Source organism: Podarcis pityusensis (genome assembly GCF_964106645.2).
Source record: "Podarcis pityusensis genome assembly, chromosome: 9".
In the NCBI taxonomy this organism is placed as follows: domain Eukaryota; kingdom Metazoa; phylum Chordata; class Lepidosauria; order Squamata; family Lacertidae; genus Podarcis; species Podarcis pityusensis.
Genome location: NC_138034.1, coordinates 21,054,067 through 21,076,558, shown reverse-complemented (window position 1 = coordinate 21,076,558; position 22,492 = coordinate 21,054,067). Strand labels below are relative to the sequence as shown.

The 22,492-nt window shown below is 41.3% G+C and overlaps 1 protein-coding gene across 1 annotated transcript in view; it reads left to right on the top strand.

Annotated features, from left to right (window-relative positions):
- The window catches only part of TUSC3 (tumor suppressor candidate 3), a 123,404-nt gene extending 101,820 nt beyond the window's left edge, over positions 1-21,584 (top strand). The window contains exons 8-10 of the mRNA XM_081020149.1: positions 6,925-6,999; positions 8,764-8,854; positions 21,108-21,584. Coding sequence (XP_080876275.1) covers positions 6,925-6,999; positions 8,764-8,854; positions 21,108-21,123 — 182 coding nt within the window. The 3' untranslated portion in view covers positions 21,124-21,584. The remainder of the gene's footprint in view (positions 1-6,924; positions 7,000-8,763; positions 8,855-21,107) is intronic.
- The last annotated feature ends 908 nt before the right edge of the window (positions 21,585-22,492 follow it).

Genomic DNA, 22,492 nt, shown 5'->3' with positions numbered 1-22,492 from the left:
CTGGGAAAATTTTCACCCAAAGCATGAGCTGTATCACTGAGCCATGGACCTTCTCCAACTGAAAATGAGTCTAAGGCTTCACAAAGCTTAGTTCTGAAAGGGACTTGAAGGAAAAGAGAGGAGTATAGCTGTTCAAATGTTTTGAGGTGACCTTCTGTATATAAGAGACAGGGAAAGTGGGCAGTCATTTTTGGGTGTGGCAGGATTGGAAGAATAAAGCTTATAGCTGGAGGAAAAAAGCAACCCCATAAGAATAGCCAAACCAAATAAGCAGCAGAATATGGAGAATAAATAAATAAAGGAAAAGATACTGGGGGGATATGCTTTCTCCTTGGGTGACCATATACTTCCTTTTCCACTTCTCTGAAGTGTTGACTACAAAATATTTCTTTCTTCAGAGAACAAATCAATGTTTTCTCTCCTCTACTTCACATACTTGGGGATTTTTTTTTACGTGTAATTGTAATCCGTGTCTCAACTTTTATTTTGGGTTCTCATTTTCAAGCTTTTCAAAACCTATTTTCTCCAACCAGTTTGATTGGCACCTTTCTAAGTAGCCCAGGTGTTATCTCACCGAAAGGGAAAGATCTGAAAATCAGTGGTCTATCATCCAGTCAGCTGTAGTTCCATCCTCTGCTTGTTGTAGCTGGACCGGGCTGAAATGGATTTTAAAATCTTTACCTTCACGGGTCTGATAGCTTTAGATAGAATATAAGTTCTCAGCTTCAGAGATCATCAGAAATAGTCAAGCTTCATAAGAGCTTATCTTGAGGGTGGTTCCTTTAGAAAAACAACAGCATCCTTACATTTACTGCTTAATATTTCAATTGGAATTATGTCTCCTGATTGGTGCTAAAGACAGGTGACAAAAGCCCTTGTTTTCAATAATTACACTTTTCTAAATGGTGTAGAAAATGACTGAATATCTGATTGTTCTACAAGTTGATGATGCATCTGGTCCAACTACCTCTGGAGAACCACAGTTTTCTCAGCCCTGTCCTAAGTGATCTAGGGGCCATGGTAGTTCAAGCACCTAAAAAGTAAGTTATGTCATATACAATGGTAGATGGATCTCTACAATGTCCCTGGGAACGTGTAGTTCAAATGTGATCAATGTCAAAGCTGTTGAAGAAGTCAACAATATACCGTATTTTTTGCTCTATAAGACTCACTTTTTCCCTCCTAAAAAGTAAGGGGAAATGTGTGTGCATCTTATGGAGCGAATGCAGGCTGCGCAGCTATCCCAGAAGCCAGAACAGCAAGAGGGATCACTGCGCAGTGAAAGCTGCGCAGCGATCCCTCTTGCTGTTCTGGCTTCTGAGATTCAGAATATTTTTTTTCTTGTTTTCCTCCTCTAAAAACTAGGTGCGTCTTGTGGTCTGGTGCGTCTTATAGAGCGAAAAATACAGTATATGTTAAATATTTTTTTTTCTAAATCTGATGCCCTACACACACACACACACACACACTGTGCTGACTGCTCTTAAACTGAAACAATATGACAGTTCTGTGCAGTGTGCAGTTCATATGTAAGCTACTGCCGTGCACAGCCTTTGACTTTTCAGCGCTCTGCAGCAAACCTCCTAACAATTTGCAGATCTGTGAACTGAGTGCCTAGACAGGAACGGTGGGTTGAGACAGATTGAGCACTTGAGTCAAGCCTAAGCGTACTAGACTATCCGAGGTTTAGAATTTGAAAAAAGAGCTCTAAAGCTAAGCAAACATTGCACGGGAACAAATTCTAATGACTAGTCCTGCAGTATTTTAAGCTGCAGCATTAAGGGAATTAAAAGGTGTGGTAGTCAAAAGTTGCCGAAAGTGCTCCAGTAGGTATTCAGACCTGATGCGTCTGGCTTATGACACAATACACCTGTTAATTGATGACCCGCAACTGTTTGAGTGCACTGGGAATATTTTTTTTCTGTATAAGAGGGTGCAGAAGAGGCCTCAATTATATCAGATCATTTCTAGGTGGCTGTTTCACAATGGTGTCCCAATTCTGTTGAATTACTAGGCAGAATAGCTCTGTTGCAATTTCTGGCAGTCAAGGACATTGCTACCCCCAACCCCCAAATTCTAGCAGAGCATCAGTTGGGATGTGAACCACTTCCTATCTTCTGCAGGAGGGAACATTCAGGTTGCATGTTGCTAGGGGATGATGTATCTCCCATCTCCACCATGCTTAAAGCATATCATGTTAAGGAGTCTCCGGCAGCATATAAAACCAGTTGTTTTATAGTTCGGGCTGTAAATATGCTCTCTACTCCCAGCTGGTCAGAGTGCCTTTTGTGCCTTTCTTGGCAGGTACTGGATGGTGCCAATCATGGTGAGAGAATAGACTGAGCAAACTGACAGCTGCCCTGTGGAGACCTAATTGACAGGTTCCTTCAGCCGCTGCTCTTAGCTTGCTTTTAGACATCAGAAAATGGCAGGAGCTTGAAGAGGCTTAGCCTGGAAGTTGCTACTGGCGCCTAACTCTTGACATGCTGCAGTGCCGCCACGGCACACTCCTCCCAAAGGATGCTGCTATCTCTTGAGCCAGTGCCAGCCACTGCTGAAAGGGGGAGGATTATGCAACTATCAGGAGTCTCTGAGTGTAGGGAAGCTGGCAGTGTTCTCCGCCTCGTTGGCCACGCTTCCAGCCGCTGACCTCTTCCATGGTGCCAGGGTTTGATAAATGTTGGTAATTATTACCCTATGAATAAATGGATTCAATAAATAATGACCTGGGTTAGATTCGAACCCATCGTGGAGCTTTAGATTTAGCCTAAAGCTCGTCTTCTACAAATTAAAATGGGTACTTGAAGTGGCCAACTCTTAGTGAGCCAATGGCCTTTTATTTATTTATACGTTCGTAAGTTATTTGCTCGGGATATCTCGGCTCAGATGTAGCATCTGGTTTTTCAGTGAGATTTTACTTTTTCAATTTTCCAGCTGAGTTGCCTGAAGGACAAGGAGGCCAAGTGTCTGCCCGTTTACATACAATGAATGAGCAACTCTGCCAGTTTTATATTCCTGCCTTTTTAACTACATGGCCAGAAGTGCCAATGCCCCTTGCATTGCTGAAGGTCATTTCCTTAAGTTTTGGATTTCAAATGAAACAGTGGCTGATAGCCAATGTGAGTCAGTCATACTCAGGGTAGGCCCATTGAAATCAATAGGCCTAAGTAAATCTCACCATCTATCTGATTTAAGTAAGTACCTCTAGATCATAGCCTACCTTTCAACCCAAACTGAAGTTTCAGAAAGAAAGCAGCTATCTTTTAAGGACTGGCCCTCCCATTGCCCTGCCCATTTCTGGAAGCAGATTTTGGAGGAGCAAAATCCTTCTGAAAATTCCTCCCCAGGTATTTACAGCTTCAAACAAAACATTGGTTCTGCGAGTGTTTTATTAATGGTCAAAAACTTGTCTTCTGTTGCCTGCAAGAGGACCAAAGTTTCTAAAGTTTAACGGATGCATTAGAAATCTTCAGTGCATCAGTTCAGCTTCTTACAGGTTTTCAGATGTCCCCACCCTTTCCCCAAACTCTTTGCTTTCATTTTTTTTTAAATGTCAATTAAGCATCTATAAAGCAAGCAAGCAAAATGTTGGGTAACATTTTAAGCCAAATTTGGCAGATACAAAGGTTCTTAGTCACTGTTGCTAAACAATCAGAAGGAAGAAATGTGAGACATTTCCTGTATCTTCCCTGCTGAATAAATTTGTTCCCTTCCAACAGGAACAGCTTGCAGTGAGAAGTACAGGAACAAAGGGATCGGTGCCTTGTGTCTTTAATAGCTGAGTGGCTGGCATATATTAAGCAGGGCTAGCCTTTTCTAGTGTGGAAATACAGTTGCGGGGAAAGCTTCACCTGCTGACTTCCTGCCTGCCTGTATTACTCATGTATGGCATCTTATTTATTTTTAGTCCCTGCGCAGCCACTTGTAACATTCTGAATGCTGGGGGGAAATTGCTGAGGATGAAGTTTCAATCCAAGCTTCATTTGGATAAACTTTAACTGAAATAGTTTGGTTTGTAAAAGCATAAACTGGGACTGGGACTAGTAAATTCCTTTTTGAACAGGATGAACTAGAACTAGTTCCTTTTCAAAATCAGCTTTCCAAGCACTGCACCTGCCTAATGTCAGTAGTCAGGAAGTTCCAAGTACTTCCAAAATTCCTTCCTAAGAATCCTGTTTTTTTGTGATTGATTTAGTGCCGCAACAGATTATCGGGTGGGTCTTTGGGGGTAGTTCTCCATCCCTCTTTTAAAAAAACAAATAAAAGCCTGCAATGGTTAGTTGATTGATTGATTTCAAAATGTTTTGAGCTGACAAAAATGATCCCAATTATTAAAGTGGCAGGGTTTTTTTTTAAAAAAAAATAAAACTAAAGTAGCGCAACTTCTTACAAACATCGCAGATGGCATTGCTTCTCATGTGGGAGAGAAGGAAGTATGTTGCCTGACGATGATGCGTGCTGCCACAGCACATGTCTGTCATCTAGAATGATTATTGTTTTTCATTAGAACTGTTGCATTTTTTTTCTCATAGCAAAATCATGTACATTTATTCATTTTGAACGCACATTGAATCAGCTAAGGCTGCAGTCTGCGCATACCCCTGCCGAGTCCAATACAGGGACAATTCGGAGCCAACCCTCTCCAGATGTGACCCCCCCAAAACCAAATCTGGGGCCTTGCACAGTCTATAATTGGGATTTAAAACCCTGATTAAACATGCAGTCAGGAGGGAAGAAGAGGGAGAAGCATGCATACTTCCTTGCGTGTGTCTCTTTCTTCCTCCCTCTTCTTGCTGCCTGACTATCCTCCCCTTTCAACAACTGCAGGTTGCCCTGGGTGTACCTGATGCAATCTAGGCCTGCCTCAACTCACTCTGGCTGATTGTGACTCTACAAGTCACCCTGATTCGACTCAGAAGCTAGGATTTTGCTGGAGCCAGTTCATAGCTCTAATAAATGTGTGTGTGTGTGTGTGTACACACATTTAACCTGGGAATAAATCCCATTGATCTGAATGCAATTAATTTCTGAGTAGACAAATGTAGGATTGCACTGTAAGTGTAGGGAGCCAGACCAATCTACATTCATGAAACCTGGAGGTTCCTGTGTGCCTTTCCAAATACTTAAGAGGATGTTGCCTGCTTGTATTTATATATATATTTAAAAAATGAGTACCTTATAAATTTTGAGTTTCACACAGTTATCTTTTTTACTATTCCCTGTCGACCTGTCAAGGAGACTAAATAAAATAAATATAGAGAACAAGTAACCCTGTCAAATTCCTGATACAAACTGGGAAGATAAGTAAAGATGATCTGCCAAAATCACTTCATGTTTGGTGGGGAGACTGGGGCAGAATGTGGACAGCACTGTGATTAGAGCCAAAGATACACACAGAGGAATTAGCATTGACAACATTTGCTTTGTTATGAACAGCAGGTATTTTTGAAAGTTTTGATAATCTTCAGTGCTACAAGAACTCCTCTGTTTCATATTTGCCCATGGCAGAAGCCCCAAGCTGGTCAATATTTTGGGGTTAGCATGGTAGAGATTACTTATTTTGAACTTTGTGCATGATCCAACCAGTCTTTGAACACTTTAAAACCATGCTTGTTTTAATCAAAGAGAGTGGAGTACATGCACAACTCTCTCCCGTTGAAATTTATGGGGCTTCTTTGGGCAACCTGCATATATTTCGGCTGCCTACCATTCCACCTTTCACTCCTTCAGCTCCCCAGGCAATGAAACATCTTGGGCTGGTCTACAACTCCCACACAGAAAAGTGGCAAGAGATATTCAGAAGTGAGAGCATAACTTGCTTCACCTTTCCATTCCACTCCCCCCCCCCCCCAAGCTCTCAGCAGTCTTAAGTTCACTAAACTAATTTAGACATGCTTTCTCCGGTGTCATTATTCGTGGATGTTGTGTTCTTAACAGCTGCAGACTCGTAAAAAGCTGCAGTACAAAACTCCTAAAGTCAAAAAGTGCACTTTAGTTAATATAAGGTGTTTACAGTGAGTGTGATGCCCAGTGGATAATTTTTGTTTAGTTACTACAGATACTAACAAGGCTATTAAACAGAAAAAGAAAAGAGGCTAAATTCTAAAATGGTAGACCTTTTTTGGGGGGTGGGGAGCTAGAAATGGATACAGCTCCCATGATACATCAATTGTATGTCGACTGCTTAGAACAGATGTTAATTACAGTAGTAACAGTTGCTGTTCACGGATACGTTTTCAAACAATTATGTGAATGGCTTAGGATTCTGGCAAATTAGTTAAAATTATTTTATCATTATGTGCTTGTTTGCATTTGTAAAAGCTAGCAATTAAGAGTCTAAAAATGGCTAGTGAGTGAAAACACTTGCTGCTGCAGTGATTTTACTCTGTTCTTGTGGCACATTAGACAGATACTATCCATCTTGCAAACATTGGTTGGGAAACAGCATACTGTGTGCTATCTAAATGGCTTTAGTATGCATCAGTTAATCAGAGAATTAATGTAATTATTTTTATGCACCCTGTATCTGTCTCCTGGCGACATTCATTTTGTACTACCAGAATTGTTACATGGGTTTCCAGACATCTCATAGGTTTGCAGGCTTTACGATACTCACCTAATTTAACAAAGCACCATTAGTGTACTCGGATTCATTTAATGCTTTTGCTAGTCTAGTCCAACCAGTTACAGAAATCTAAAAGTAGGTAAGGGGAAAATAACTCTGAAAATGTGGAAGATACATAGAAATAATCACTAGTTAATGCATTTTCCTCTCTGAACAGCTCTGTGAACTTTTACAACCCATACACTGAATGTAATTAACCCTCTTTAAATCATAAAATTGATAACCCAAGTTTAAAGATGCACTGCTTAGCTTTGTAAGACTTCCGCATTTCCATTGTTTCCTTGACAACAACGATATAGATGCTGCTATCACCATGGGAATGGTTCTTTTGAATGAAGCTGCTACCTCCAAAGGAGATGTTGGGAAAAGGAGAAGTAAGATGTCTAATGTGGTTGGCCGATTTATTGTTGCTGTTCAGAGATTCTGATTCACGTTTGATTACCGCATTCCACGTGGAAGCTCACAGATTCTCATACATATTTCACAAGCACTTGCAAATGTGTTTATTCATTTGTGAACATATTGGTGTGCTTTTGTGAATAGGCTTTTTTCTTTCCTAATATTATTTAATGACACAGGCAGGTATCCAAATAGCTGCTTGAGATATGTCTTTTCAACATCAGCTTGCTATATAGCATGAAAAATAGAAGTCTAAAACTTTGTTGCACCCCTTGAACTATCTGTGCAGTTCTTTGGATACTAGCCCTGTTTATGTGTGTAAAAGTGATGATGTTACTAAATAGGAAAGACTGGGTAATACAAAAAAAAATAGCATGTTTTCCAGATCGCTTTCCTCTGAGTTCCTGTTTAGGGCTGCAGTGAACATTCTTCTGTTGGGAATGTTCAGCTTGCAATAAATGAGAAGAGGCAAATTAGGAATTATTGTTGTTATTATTATTTGTTCCTCGCCCATCTGACTGGATTGCCTTGCCTCAGGCACTCTGGGTGGCTGAGCAAAATTCCAAGATGCATTATGGGGGGAAATGGCAATAGGGGCTGCCTCACACCCATCCCAGTTATGCCCATTGGAATGGTGTTCTGGAATAAGGCTACCTCATGACACCACATTGTTCCAAGGGGGCATTCTGGAGAAGAAATTGTGGTTGTCAGAAGGTGGCCACCAGGAGCAGCAGTGCTGCTGTCGCTACTTGTACTAGTTCTGAAACCAAGGTAAGAAAATGTTGCTCTCGCTACCAGCTAATCCTCCCTAGTTTGTGAATAATCTCCACTCCTCCCTACCCTTCAAAAAAACAAAAACCAGTCCCTATGCATGCATGCACATTTAAGCAAGTGTCTTACAGTCATCAGTACTCATGTAAAATATATATCTAACCAATGGGTGGTGCAAAACGCTAGTGAAGGTTCTGTATGCAAAAAGTGATGCCTAGAGCACTGAGACTGTATCCCACATTTTCAATACCATACAAAGTGAACTGATCTAGGTGGAAGAGAGCATGTTATGAAGAAAAAATTCTGTTGCATTTCATTGTGCCCATGTCCTGCTTGTAGATGTACGATGTCATGTGTAGGACATGTGGGTGGGGCCAGAATTAGGTCCAGAAGCCCCCACTCCCCAGTTAAAGCCTCTTACCACCCTTCCAGTCTGGATCAGCCCTCCATGCCTGCAGTTGACTTCTAACATCCCATTCATGAAGCTGCTGATTCAGTGAATGACATTCTTCTAGTTTGGCCCTCAAGTGCATCTGAATTGGCTGAGTCAGCCAGCTCCTTTCAAGAAAAATTACATGGCATGTGGATGCTGTGAATTTGCCAACCTGTGGCAATAGATAATTAAGATGTACTATTTTTTCGCCTGCCAAAGGGTCTGACGTACACACCTGAAATGATGTTCCCTGAAATACATAATTCAAGTTTATTGCTTTCTCTGGGTACCCTGAGACGTTTTGTAGGTTGCCACCTTTAGTTCCCTTTTTCTTTTTAAACAACAATTTTCTTGTCATTTGTGATAACGAGAAAAGATAATCTCTTGGAATTCTGTTTTTTTGTAAAAGGGTTACAATGTTACCTCAGATGATATAAGGATGATGCCTAGAGACATCCTAACTAACCTTGTATATTTCAATATATAAGTGATTGTACCTAATACTGAATATATTAGCTTTTTTATTTCCCCCCAGTTATATGCCTGGTGGGATTGGGTCTCGTCGTTTTCTTCTTCAGTTTCCTGTTGTCGATATTCCGCTCCAAGTACCATGGTTACCCATACAGGTAAGTCACACAAAAAAACCCTATCCATGCAGATCACCTTTTTTCAGCCACCTGCCTGCTCCCAGCTTTCTACTTGGACATTAATGAATCCATGAACAGGTAAATTGTACTGGCATCTCTAGTGTTTATTTGGATTATCACTGCATAAGAACATAAGAAGAGCCTTCTAGATGAGGCCAATGGCCCATCTAGTCCAAAATCCTGTTCTCATAGGGGCTGAACGACTGCCTGTGGGAAACCAGCAAGCAGGATTCGAACACAAGGGCACTTTCCCCTCCTGTGGTTTCCAGCAACTTCAAAACACACACTTACTGCATTTTGGTTTTGCAGGACAGTATTACAAGTCCCTGTAGAAAGGTAAACAGTAAATAAAAAGTGGGAGTAAAGCGCCTTCTTGCAATGTGACATGCACTCTGGTGTATGAAACAAGGAAGTGCTTAATCTGCAAAGAGGGAGCTTGTGTAGTAGCTGATACCAGTTTGTATGAGGCTAAACTGTGAAGAAAGCAGTTTCATCTTGTTAGTCATACCACATGAAGAAGTCTTCCTGCTTGAAGATGCAACTGAAAAGGGGATTTCCAGGTAAACATTGTATTCAGGTACCAAGCCCTGGCTTATAATGTTGCAAGGACATAGGATTTATTTTAAATATATTTTTTCTGCAAACTCCACATTTTTTAAAGCATTTTGATAAGCTGAGAACTGCATTGCAGTATTCAGAGAAGTGTAAAATCTGATGGTATTGCTACAGTTCAATCTAAATATTATTCTGGGAGGTATGGACTATGTTTTGGAGTTTGCAAATTACTGATGCCTCAATTATCCTAGGCTCTGCACATGAAGCCATAGGTTTTCCAGGTGTGTTCTGGCCCTGTGGTCCTTAAAGTATGTGAACAGTGATCAGTTCATGAATTCAGAACTGTACACGCTGGGTAAAAATAATGCACCATACTTAGCTGAAAAGTGTAACTTTGCAACATCCTTTCCCATATCTGGAAACCAGCTGTTTGCTTAGAATTCTGTCTCCATTCATAGAGGAAATTAGCTATAGCTTCTGAATAATAGAAAGCAGCATTGCACTATTACAGAAATGTTCTCCTGCAAGTTCCTGCAGAAATGTGCTCTCACCCAAGTTTTCCACAGCAGCAAACATGACCAGTATCAAAGAAAACGGAGCTGTCAGGTATTCCTTAGGAAATCAGAAAATTATAGTACAAAAATGAGAGAAAATTATAATACAACATAAAGAAATCCAATTGCTCCTTAGTTTAATGCCACCTGAGGTATGGAGCATAGCACAACTGAAATAATAACAGGTTGGCTGTTTAAAAGTTTGCAAATACCACCAAATTCCATTAAGATTCTGTGCCTGCTACAATTGATGTTGGTGGCAAAATATAAATGCAGTATGAAAACTGTAGACAGTCGCCACACTGTAAGTTCAGAGGACTTAAGTATGCATGTGGCATTCTGATGAATTTAAGTTGCAGACCAGTGCTGCTGTGTTAGGGCCAACATTCTGAAAATTATCATCCCATTCATACTGATTTAGGGCCTTTTCAGGACAAAGCGAACTGTTGTGTAGGTTTAAGATGATTTACTATCTTAAAGCAAGTACAGGGGGCTCTGAATTTGATCAGAGCAGTAGTTTGGGGGTAAGCTAGTGTTTAATCTTCACAATTTTCCTGATCTAAATTGCACCTTGAAGCTTCTATTAGCCATGTAGGGTCTCTGTAGTTCTACTTTTCTCCTTTGGGGCAAATAGCAGCTTGGGGAGAAATGGTGTAGTGAAAGGGGGTACTGGGCAAAAGAGTTAGCCACAACTTTCTCTTCAGAGCCACTGATGTCAAATCCCGTGATTGTTTTTAAAGCATTTTAGAAGATAGGATAGATTTCTTCCATCACATGGTGATTTGACTCTCAGTCGATCAAAGCAGCAACACATGTCCATGGGATCCAAAGATCTTCCGTCAAGGAAAAGGTTGTTCTGAGGAAAGCATATTTTCCTAGTGTTCACTGCATAATAGATTCTTGTTTGGGGGGAAATGTGATTTCTCATGCAGATTAAAGATGATAATCACAGACTGAGTGTTGAAACAAGACTGAATGAATTTATCCATGAGCACATGTGAAAGATTGGAAATAGACTGATCTGTCCATCCCTAACAAAGCCTAACTCACAGCTGTGGGCCAGAGAAGGTTTTAGGCCCTTGTACTACTAGGCAGTCAGAGGTGGTGGCAGAAAAACACTTCTGTTTTCAATCTGCTTAAGTATTTGAATAGTATTTGGAAAGGGATGCTACAACAAGGTTCCAGGGGAAAGAAGAGGACCACACACCACGGGTGGAAAAACAAGTATGGGAAGAAACAGGGCATCAAACACAGCTCTTGTCATCACTCTCTTAATCAAACATTAACCACCTCTGTTTCCTTAAAACGATGGAATCCATGAGCTGCTGATCCCTGGTAATATGGTACAAATGCATTTCAAATCTTGGATCTAGAAAGATGGGGGAACTACATAAAAGACAATGCAAAATATTTATATCTCCTTCCTGTCTCTTACTAGCTCTTCCTTGAATGAATATTTTCAGCTTGTATCTCTTTTTATTTAAAAAAAAATCAATAAGCAGCATGAAATATTACTTATCTGCGTTTTCAGAAGAGCTTTCCATGTGTGTCAGAGTTCTGTACTAAAAGTATTGGAAAAACTCGGCAGGGTGGAAACATAATTTCTGCAACATCTTGATATGTTCTTTGGAGAGGACTCTGAGAAATGGTTCTGATACATTGAACTACTTGACTGTGGCATGTTTGAGTCTGAGAGGGGTTGAACCGTGCATTCAGATACTTTTTCTGGCCAAACCAGAAGCTGAAACCACGTTAAAAACATATTCAGAATATAATAATTGCATGAAAAGGTTTATTCCCATCAAAGCCTCCCCACCCAAGATGACCACCAAAGAGAGGCAAACAGCCAGTCGTTGTTGTTGTTGTTGTTTAGTCATGTCCGGCTCTTCGTGACCCCATGGACCAGAGCACGCCAGGCACTCCTGTCTTCCACTGCCTCTCCGCAATTTGGTCAAACTCATGCTGGTAGCTTCGAGAACACTGTCCAACCATCTCGTCCTCTGTCGTCCCCTTCTCCTTGTGCCCTCCATCTTTCCCAACATCAGGGTCTTTTCCAGGGAGTCTTCTCTTCTCATGAGAAGAGAAGTCATTAGTGCTACCCAAATGCCTGGGAAAACAAAAATGCTGAAAGAGTGACAAAGTTGGCAGCAGGTGAGCCTACTTAGGAGAAGCATTCAATTCTCTGTAAGAAGTGGTACAAAGAGCAGGGTGTCAGAGATCATACTCTCAGGATCCAAGCAGATTCATATGGGAAAGCGGTGAGCAGTGGAGAAGCTCCTGTAGGGATCTTAATTTGGCCCATGTAAGGTGTGAGGCAGGACGCGGGTGGCGCTGTGGGTTAAACCACAGAGCCTAGGACTTGCCAATCAGAAGGTCAGTGGTTCGAATCCCCGTGACGGGGTCAGCTCCCATTGCTCGGTCCCTGCTCCTGCCAACCTAGCAGTTTAAAAGCACATCAAAGTGCAAGTAGATAAATAGGTACCGCTCCGGTGGGAAGGTAAACGGTGTTTCCGTGCGCTGCTCTGGTTTGCCAGAAGCGGCTTCGTCATGCTGGCCATATGACCCGGAAGCTGTACGCCGGCTCCCTCGGCCAATAAAGCGAAATGAGTGCCACAACCCCAGAGTCGGCCACGACTGGACCTAATGGTCAGGGGTCCCTTTACCTTTACCTTAAGGTGTGAGGCAGGTAAAGATGTGGCTGCAAAGGTACAATCAGGAGCTTTGCAATGTATTTTCGGTTGTTCCTTGGCAAGCAGGCTTTGTATTCAGTGGCTTTTATATTTGGTGCCAAATGCAAGCATTGCTACTGGTTCTGCTCAGAAGCTCCCAGTCAGATCTCCCGAGTGGCGTCGATCCCTGTTGAAAGCAGGGTTGGAGTTCATGCTGATTGGCAGTGAGTTCCATCCTTTGGGATCCGGAGCTTCTGACTGGTGCTGACTCTTAAGCACTGATTTGATTGGCTGGAATCTTCCGTCACAGCGTAGCTGATACACGCACCACGCTGCAAAGACGAAGTGGGCCACCTGACATCATGGGGATATAAGATGGTTGGCAAGCAGCCCCCTAGAGGTGGGCTGTGTGTTCAGGATCCAACCCACCAAGCTGAAAAAGTTTTCAGTACAGGGCTCCTGAACCATATGAGGCTTTAAAGGTCAAAAACAGCACTTTGCATTGGACCCAGGAACACTGAGCTATGGCCCTCCTTTCAAAGCAATTCTTTCTGCCATCACTGATCTTCTAATGGAGGAACAAAGTTTTAAAACACCTTTTTTTCACAACTTTCTGGCTCACGGGAGATATCCTGAACTCACATCTTTGATCATTCCTTTGCTCAGTTAACAACTGACTTTTGACCTGTGCCCCTGAAAATTTGTTGCATTTTTTTACACTTCTTACTGTGTCAGGCACCAAACTTATAACAAAGAGGCAGCCTCAGAATTGTTCTTTACCTGTTTTCTTACATTTCCTTCTTTCCTAATCCGTTGGGTCCATTGAGAGGAAGGGGGAGAGAAATCCCCACTAATATTTTGAGGCTCATTTTGAACTTAATTCATATACTTTTTTTTAAAAAAGAGATATCCTATTCATTGTTTTACAAGTAATTTGAATGGCATATTCAACAGTTAGTCTTCAGATGTGCTGTCTGGAGAATCTCTGGTGGCTAGCAACACAACAGCCTTTACAGCTAAATTTACTAGCTCCTGAGTCAATATTTTATAACTTTTCTGGCCTAGTTACCTGCTTCAGTGCTGTGTCAAAGTCATCTAATATCACACCCTTCTGCTTGGGGAGTTTTTACCCAACTCTCTGGGGGTATTATAGTCCCTGAGCAAAGCATTGCTGGATTCATTAGGCTCTTCATGAAATCAATTTTGTCTCCTGCAGTAATCATGAGTGGCTGTGCTTCAGTCTTGCCCCTCTGCCTGTTTCCTTTAGGTTAAATCTCCTCCGGGCATGCATGTAACTTGCATTACTTTTAATGAAAAATAAATGTCTTGTGCACCAAACACAACAGACAGAACTGAAACACCCTGTGTTAAAAAGTATCTTGGGGGTTTTAACCATCTCCTTTTGATGTCATTAGCTGCTCAAGCATAACTTAAGTTGCATCTATTATTTACTGTTATTATTCCTTTATTCCATATTTTCTTACTCTACTACAGCTGTTGCCTTGGAGTAGGCTAACCTTTGTTCACCAACCACATCGCCAGGCTTCCATATCATTTAGGGTGGGGAACCTGTGGCCCTCCAGCTATTGTTGCACTCCAGTTCCCCTCAGTTCCCCTTCCTTCCCTCCCTCTCCTCTTTTCGTGAAGATTGCCTGCTCTCGGATCCCACAGCTGGTTCTCCCTTGGTCTCCTCGCTGGCCCAAGTGGGACTAATTTAGCCAGCTAGCCCTGGTGATCATCTAATGTTTATTGGATGGATTTCCCCCCTAAATTGATTTTTTATTTTTTATTTTATTGTTATTTACGTTTTATACCGTATTTTATGCTTCTTTTTTTGTAGCATCAACTAAGTGTTTTAAATTTGTTGTTAGCCGCCCTGAGCCCTGAACCGGGAAGGGCGGGGTATAAATTAAAAAAAAATTATTTTTATTTATTATCAGTCCCAGCCAGCATGTCCTTTGCATAGGGATTATTGGAGCTGGAGTCCAACAGCATCTGTAGGGACACAGATATGTCAACTAATTCCTCCCATTCCAAGCCTGACTACAAAACTAGACTACTAGACAGGATTTTTTAAATTATTATTTCCCACCTACTTCTTCTGTACCCAAATTGTATTCCTGCATCTTTCAAAGGAAGAGAGAAGGTGGTCTGAGAACCCAAGGGATGAGAAGTTTACAGTTGTAGGGCAATCACCAAGGAATCCCTTCCAGTGTGAAGTGGTTGGAACTTGTTCTGTGAACTGCCCTGAGAACTCTGGGTGTAGGGCGGTATATAAATTCAATTTTAAAAAATAGATCTGCTGCCACACTGTTCTACTAATGGTAGACACCCTGTTAAGGTTCATCCCCACCTACGTATTGCCCCTTTGGGGAGCTTAGGGCACCACTGGCATGAGGAGGCAGCACTTTGTTGTCTCAAATGGCTTGAGGCTGCCAGATGAGCCTTGGTATTAAGATAAAGTAGGTTACAAGGATGCTTCTCTACATGCTTTTGGGTTTTTTAGACTTGATGCACATGAATAGGGAAATAGGCTCCAAGTTGTGTGAGACCCACAGCAGTTAACATTTTAAGGCTTAAAAAATGCACAGCGAAGCATGCTTGACAGATGAAGCCCCATATGATGACCATGTTGCCTGCGGTCAAGAGAAAGCTCAGCCACTGCTGGTTTGCTTATCTGCCTCATCCTGCCAACTAGTAAGAATAGTATTAACATGCATCAGCTACAGATGAGTGGTGGAATGGTTATAAATGTGGGCTCAGAGTGTCACAATGTGCTGTTAGTTACTCAGCTCCAACAAGAGTTGACCTTCTATATTATTAGCCAGGATGGGGTCAGTCCTAAATCGCAATGTCTAACTGTGGAAATGAGGTGACAAGAACTCCATAAAAGACATGCACCAGATGATGCCTAGCTCTCATTCCGATGGAAACATACTAAGGAAAACTGAATCTTTCTATTTGCATGTGTTTAAAATAATTGATTGTAAAGAGAAATTGAAGGCTGCATTCTGAAAGATGTAGACCCCAAAACAAAGTCCACCCTAAGACCACAGATATTTAAACACATTATGTGTTGCATAACACCAAACAGCCATATTAATCTTTCCTGAAGCAGGTGATGGTTGGTCCTGCATCAATAAAGGGAACAAAAAGCCACTTGTCTTAGGCCGCATATCTCCATGAAGTGATATGCTTTGAACATGAAATCAAATAAAAATAAATCAAGAGTGAAAGATTGTGGGGGAGGTTGCCTATCATCCCCAGCCCCTGCTTTTTATACATGGCCGTATACATAAAAATTGTAGGAGGATCCTTTACTATGTCTATGATGGTTACTCTTGCTTTTGATCATCTAAAGAAAAATGGGCTAGAAATGGCAGTGTGAGAAAGTTGAGTCTGCAAATGAGGCTGGCTTTCTTACTTTTTTTCTTTTTAAGTGCTATGTAAGATAACGTCGCAAACTCAGTGGTGCAAAACGAATACCAAAATAACGATAATATGTAAGTAAAATGTATTATAATACATTATATAGATATGCCCCATGTGTTCTCTTCAATAAAAAGTTTTCACCCTATCAAAAAAAAGAGAGAAGCTTAAATGCTCATCAGGGCTTCTGTAATCTGAATTATATAGTCATAGTTTTGAACAGTAATTTTCAAAATGTAAGGCCACTCTGAGTCTTGAAAGGCACTGAGCTTCCTGTTCATCATTTCACTCAGACCTTATTCATTTGTTTTGGTCTCTGTTGCTTGGGTGTTGTCCCTCTGTTATGCGGCCTCTTTCCCCAGACATATTTTGTGTTCCCACAAATGTCCTCAGTTGGTAACACTGCCTCACATCTAAAGCTCTATCAGAGTTGGGCAAAATACAGAACTGAGGCAATCCTGATTGGGCAATTGTGTAAATACAGTTTACTTCCTCTACCTATCAGACACCGCTTCCATGCATTTCAGTCAAGGATAGATCAACCTATGGCCTTCTGGGAGTTGTTTGGATTTGAATTCCCATCTTCCCTGACCATTGGTCATACTGGCTGGAGCTGATGGGAGTCCAACAACATATGTAGGACCACAGGTTCATTGTCCCCAATTTTAGTCACACATTGGGAAAGGAGCAGGACCAACCATCCCCTGAGAGCATGTGCCCCAGCTCTTCCCTGACATTCAGAACAATATTTCCAAATGGGACTCTGCAACCAGCAGTAGGCTCTGTGGGCAACGTTTTCCTTTACTAAAAATAAGGATGCCGTGAGAATTCTGAGATGTAAATCTAACCCACAAATATTCTCAGGAATCTCTATATTTGAAGAGCTTCAGTCATACTAAATATGGTTGCTTACACAAGATTTTGTACCTGCCTGAGAGCTTGAGGCTACGGGAGAATTAGATAGTGTCATTTCAAAGCTGAGAGCAGACAAGTACAGTACCTTGGACAGTTCTAAGGGAGCCCTGCTGGCTAAAAGCAGTCTCCTACTAAGTTAGCTCCAGAAGTGTCAACAGGAAATGTATTTTACCATCTGCTTCCTAATTTGTATTGAGATTAAGGCGGGGAGGGGATAGCTACCTGTTCATTAACATAAGCGGAATCACTTAAACAGTAAGATCCTAGAATTTCAGTGGTCTTCTGGGTAGAATGCTTAATAAAGAATCAAGTTCTCTGGACTCCTTGTACCAATTACAATATAAAAGGATGCGGTTCACATATTCTGTTTCTCAAATTCCACAGTAACAAAGACATCCCTGAATCTAACTTAAGTAGTTAGCAAAAAAAAAAGCAAAGCATTGTGCTCTCCTAGTTTTGTATATAGCTAATGTCTGCAACTATGGAGCTCTGGCAATTCCATTATTTGAAATATTATTTAAGAATAGTGGACAGCATGACTGCAGTTCTCAGATGGTATAAGTATGGGTCTGTTAGCCTCTGGATAACAGAAAGTTGAATCTCCTTTATGTTATAATACCCAAAACCTCAGTGGAGAAGCCCAGCATAAGTATCTCCTTTTTCATGACCAGCATTCTCTGGCTGAGGCCAATAAGTGCTATAACTAGAAGGGCAGAGGAAAAATGCAAGTGCAGACATTATTTCAGGGCATTTATTCAAGCTTTACATTCATAGACCCACTTCATGATATAAAGTTGCATTCCCCACACAGAATCATATGTACAAAACCTTCCTTTAAAAAGATAGATTGAACCGTTCCCAGTTGAGGATTGAAAGCAGTAATCCGTATGTAAACTGACCCCCCCCCCCAAAAAAAAACACACCCACCTGTGGCTTTAAAACTTTGAATAGCTGAAGGAATAAAATGGTGACCCTGGGGTGGGAGGGCTTCTTGGCTGAAGTTAGCAAAATCAGTCATTCTTGTTGCTCAGACCAAGAATATGGTCTCTTGAGGGAACTAGAGTCAGCTGTAAGCAGTGGTTGGTGTTGCCTCATTGGAGGAACTGCCTGGGAAGCCAAAGGCTGTTTTGCGTTTATGTTTGGGGAGATAGCAATACTGCAGTACTTCAGCTAGGAGGGCCTTGAATAAACTACTAGCAGTTCTTCCTACAAGGAAGAAGCCAGAAGCTTATCTTCATCAGAATTGTCCACCACACACTGCATCATCCTCAGGTCATGACAGTAATAGAATACTCAAAATATTCGTTTCCTTATAAAAAAGAAGGAAGTTCTTCACCATTGTGGTGGTAGAGGAAGGCATCAAATCACATGAAGAGGTTAGCAACAGAAAGCAAAGACCTTTGCCCTTCAAATTGTACCTCCTCTCCACTTTCTGTATGATTGAGTAAGAATGTGGATTTTCCACTGACATATGTAATCAGATCTTCAGTCCATATAATCAATTAGTGCAAGCCAGATGTTGGACTTACCGGTAATTTTCCTGAGGGGAAAAAAATCCAGCTTTTCTGAAATTGCATTCTCAGTTATGTGCTTCTAGGGTGTCAAAAATGGGGCACAGTACTTTGAAACTGACTAATCAAATATTTAAGATTTGTTCATTTGCATGTATCCTTTGACTGCATCACTCTTGTTAGAATATTTGAGAATACCACAAACAGATTGCGGTATAAGTTGACAGACCTTTGCTGTTTATAGACACAGAATTATATTTGGGGGAGGGGAGGAGAATGACATGATTATTGCTACTGGACTGATCAGAGATTGTGATGTGTGAACTTGATACCAGTTTATCCAGGTGCATGCACAAGGAGGTTAGGCTGCTTGGGAAGGCAGAGGAATAGATGGACTGCCCATAAATAATCAATAGAAATATGTAATCATTGTTGGACCAAAGTCGACGGTTGTGGTCAGATTCTTCTCAATGGAAAGGTGTGGGAGACTCATCTCCCTGCATGCAGCTGAGGGCTGGGCCCAAAGGTGGAGGAAAAGTGCCCGGTCAACCACAGATGAATAGAAAAGAGGAGCAAATATCTTGTGCTGCATTAGAAATGTGAAAAATTCATACCCAGAAACTCACTTCAGATTTGTAATGTTTATATAATGACACGATAGCTCAAACATGAACTATTAAATGATTACTTGGAAAATATCACGTCATACAACAAACCCAAAGCAAATGGCACATGCTCTTGAGATGCAAAACCCATGTGTACGCATTGGATCACACTAGGATTAAGAGCTAGACCCTTTGCATACATTGCATGCCAGCCAATCTAGATTTGCCACCCTGGAAGCTGCAACCAATCCTGACATTTTGGCAAGCGTGCTATTTATAAGCAGTTAACTTGGAAATCTGACTGCAGCACCAATGCTTCACTTAGGATGCTTCTCTCCCTCTCTATTTCACTCTGGATTTGAGGGGAAGGTGGGAAATCTTCTTTGGTTGTGGAATGGAGCCGGTGGATTAGTTTTTCTGACTTCCATTTTTGAATTCCCAATGCTACAGTTGTTATGCATGTGTCATTTGCTCTTCCTGCAGGTATCCATTACTGCCATTTATTTACACACACACACACACACACACACACACACACACACACCTTGGAGGTAGCAGTCCATGCCCATTAGTACTTGTGCTCATTAAATCACTCCTTTTTTGGTTAATGGAAAACACAGCCATTAAATTTAACTGCCCGATCACATCAGCATTCCATTTAGTTAAAGCATTTGATAGATTAGCTGGAGGTTCTGTTTTACTGAAGTCTGTTTAAAGTGCTGCACAATGCCCACCTGTTAACTTCAGTTAAACAGAGCCTGCAGCTAATTTTCCCTATGCACAATCACATGATCGTATAAAGGGAAAGAAATTGCTTGGAAATTTTTATCTTTTATTCATCCCTCCCACATGCCTTGGGGCTGCCATTTCTTTTTACAAGTTTACGGATATGCAAATTGCATGGCATGGTCTTGTAAGTGTATCTCACTGGGGATGAATAGCCAGCTTTCCAGAGCCACTTTCTGATCTCTTCAGGGTGAAATTATGAAACTTGTCTGGCCTTTCCTGGCATTAATATTACACTGCTCTCCAGGGACCTCTTTTTCCCCATATGCATGTCTCAGCAGGGGATTTTCAAGGACAGAGAAGGAGCTTAAATGGAACTGCTGCACTTTACTTTTTGAAGGGGGAGAGAGAGAGAGAGACAGTTTTAAGATCTACAGTCAAGTCTGTGGTATACCTGCAAGAAAAAGAAAATCAATGTGGAAGGAAATCTGCACAAATGTAGATAACATTTGTAAATGCTCTCAGAGTGGATCTGGGTGCAACACTGTCAAGACCTAACAATATTTTACCCTCAATAAAGGAATCAATCTGTGAATGGATGGATATGAATGGTGGGGGATTCAGAATAGACAAAAGGAAGCACTTCACAGAAAGCATGGTTAAACAATGGGTTGTATCCAGTTGTGACTTTCTGCCAGTGGAAGCGCACCTGATTTTCACTAATTCCCAACCCCATGCAGCCACCCTGTGCCTCCCAAGAGCTCTGAAGGATTGGAGGACCTCCTGGAAGGGTGGGCACAGAAGGCTACAATGGATACAGGGGAGCAGTGAAAATCTGGTGCCTCACCCTATATAAGAAATGTTTTTGCTAGCAAAAACTAGCATAGGATGCAACCCTATGGAATTTGCTCCCTCAATGATAGCTGCTTTAAAGGGGGATTAGACATATTCATGGAGGATAAGCTACAGTCAACTATTATATATTACCTCCAGTGCTGGACTCTGGGGATTGAGGTGCTAAAGAACAGGAGCATGAGAGGGTACTGTTGCAATTGTATCTTGTTTGCGATGAGAGAATGCTAGACCAAATATGACTGTGGTCTCATCAAGAAGGGCTCTTTTTTGGACTTGTGTGTTATTATGTATAACACACAAGCATACACACCCCAAAAAAGGGTGATAAATCTCATTTCCAAGAGCAAGAAGCCAAGCTACATGTGCACTCCCCTCCCCCCTTGAATTTAATCATATTTTTTTGTTCTTTACAGCTTCTTAATTAAATGAATTCAAGTGGGATTCACATAAGGCTAACGTTTGCTACGAAGATAAGCAGCTTCTGATAGTATCTGCTTACCAACATTACATTTCTTCAAGAGTCTTTGCTTGGTTCATCTGCTTCCTGTGATAAAATTGCAGCATTTGTGTGCAGAAGACAATTTTGTTTTTGTACCTTATTACCAAAATGCTTCATCTGATTTATAATGCATAGCAAACATTGAATATCTAAGTGGAAGATGTGATAAACAGAAATGAGTGGGATATGCTTGGTGGTCCCCAATTTAAATAAAGTTAACTTTAGTTGGAAAAGTCTTTTTGATGTTGTTGAATTGCAGCTGTATTGACTTCTGATGAAAAAAAGTCAACCCATTTTAGAGTATGAAACTGTACTCTTGTGGCAGAAAGCAATGTAAGATTTATTAGTACCAACCCAGGTTTGCATAATAAAGAAAATGAAAGCTGAATAAGTGCTGAAGACTGCAGAGTGATTTGTTAGCATGCATTCCATGTCAAAACGATACTGATTTCAGATGGTATTCTTCAAGACCCAAGAGGGCTGCATTTTGGGGAAATTGCAAAAAGAGGAAAAGTTTCATTTCTGAGCATTAAGAATCATAAAAATAGAAGATCAACAGATAGCCAAACATTATGGAGCATTACTGGTTGCTGTTTCTTCAGGAGACAGAAGAGCCATACCAGCAACTCCTTGCTCATGGATCCTGGGGTGTGTCAGTGCAAATTTGCTCCTGTACATCTGCAGGAAACTCCTTTGGGTTATACAATTCCTTCATATATTCCCCAGTCAGCGCTGAGGATACAGGTCTTAATGTGGCAAGGAAATGCTGCCATGGCCTCCTGTATTCTTCATAATGAAGCCAGCTCCTATGTTAACTTTAATTATGATGGGAGGGTTGTTTCTGAGTCTGTGGTGGCATCACATCCTGCATGGTCAAGGTGTGGCAGATGAGAAGATCAGAAGACTCTCTTTTATGGAGGAGGGTGATTGTCTTCTCCCCCACCAAATCTATCCATCTATCTGTAGTGACCTTGATGGTTATTTCCACTTTTTCTGTCTCTATGGATACTTTCTGTATTGAGTGTCTTGCTTAGAACCACCTACCAAAAAGCTGAAATGAGATTATTTGTTCTTTACCATGCTTTACTAGGAAATTTGGTAAAGCCAAGACTGTATACATGGAGTTACATATAACTCTGAGTGGTGACAGTGAAAAAGTACAAAGTGGTATCTGGTAGGATAGAAGTCCATGAAGTTGCTTGGATCATCTCACTGGGCAAGATCGGCAGTATCTTAAGTGAAGTGCTGTCTATTTCACCACGGCCTCATACTGAAGATGAAGGGGGTTGGGGGAAGCTA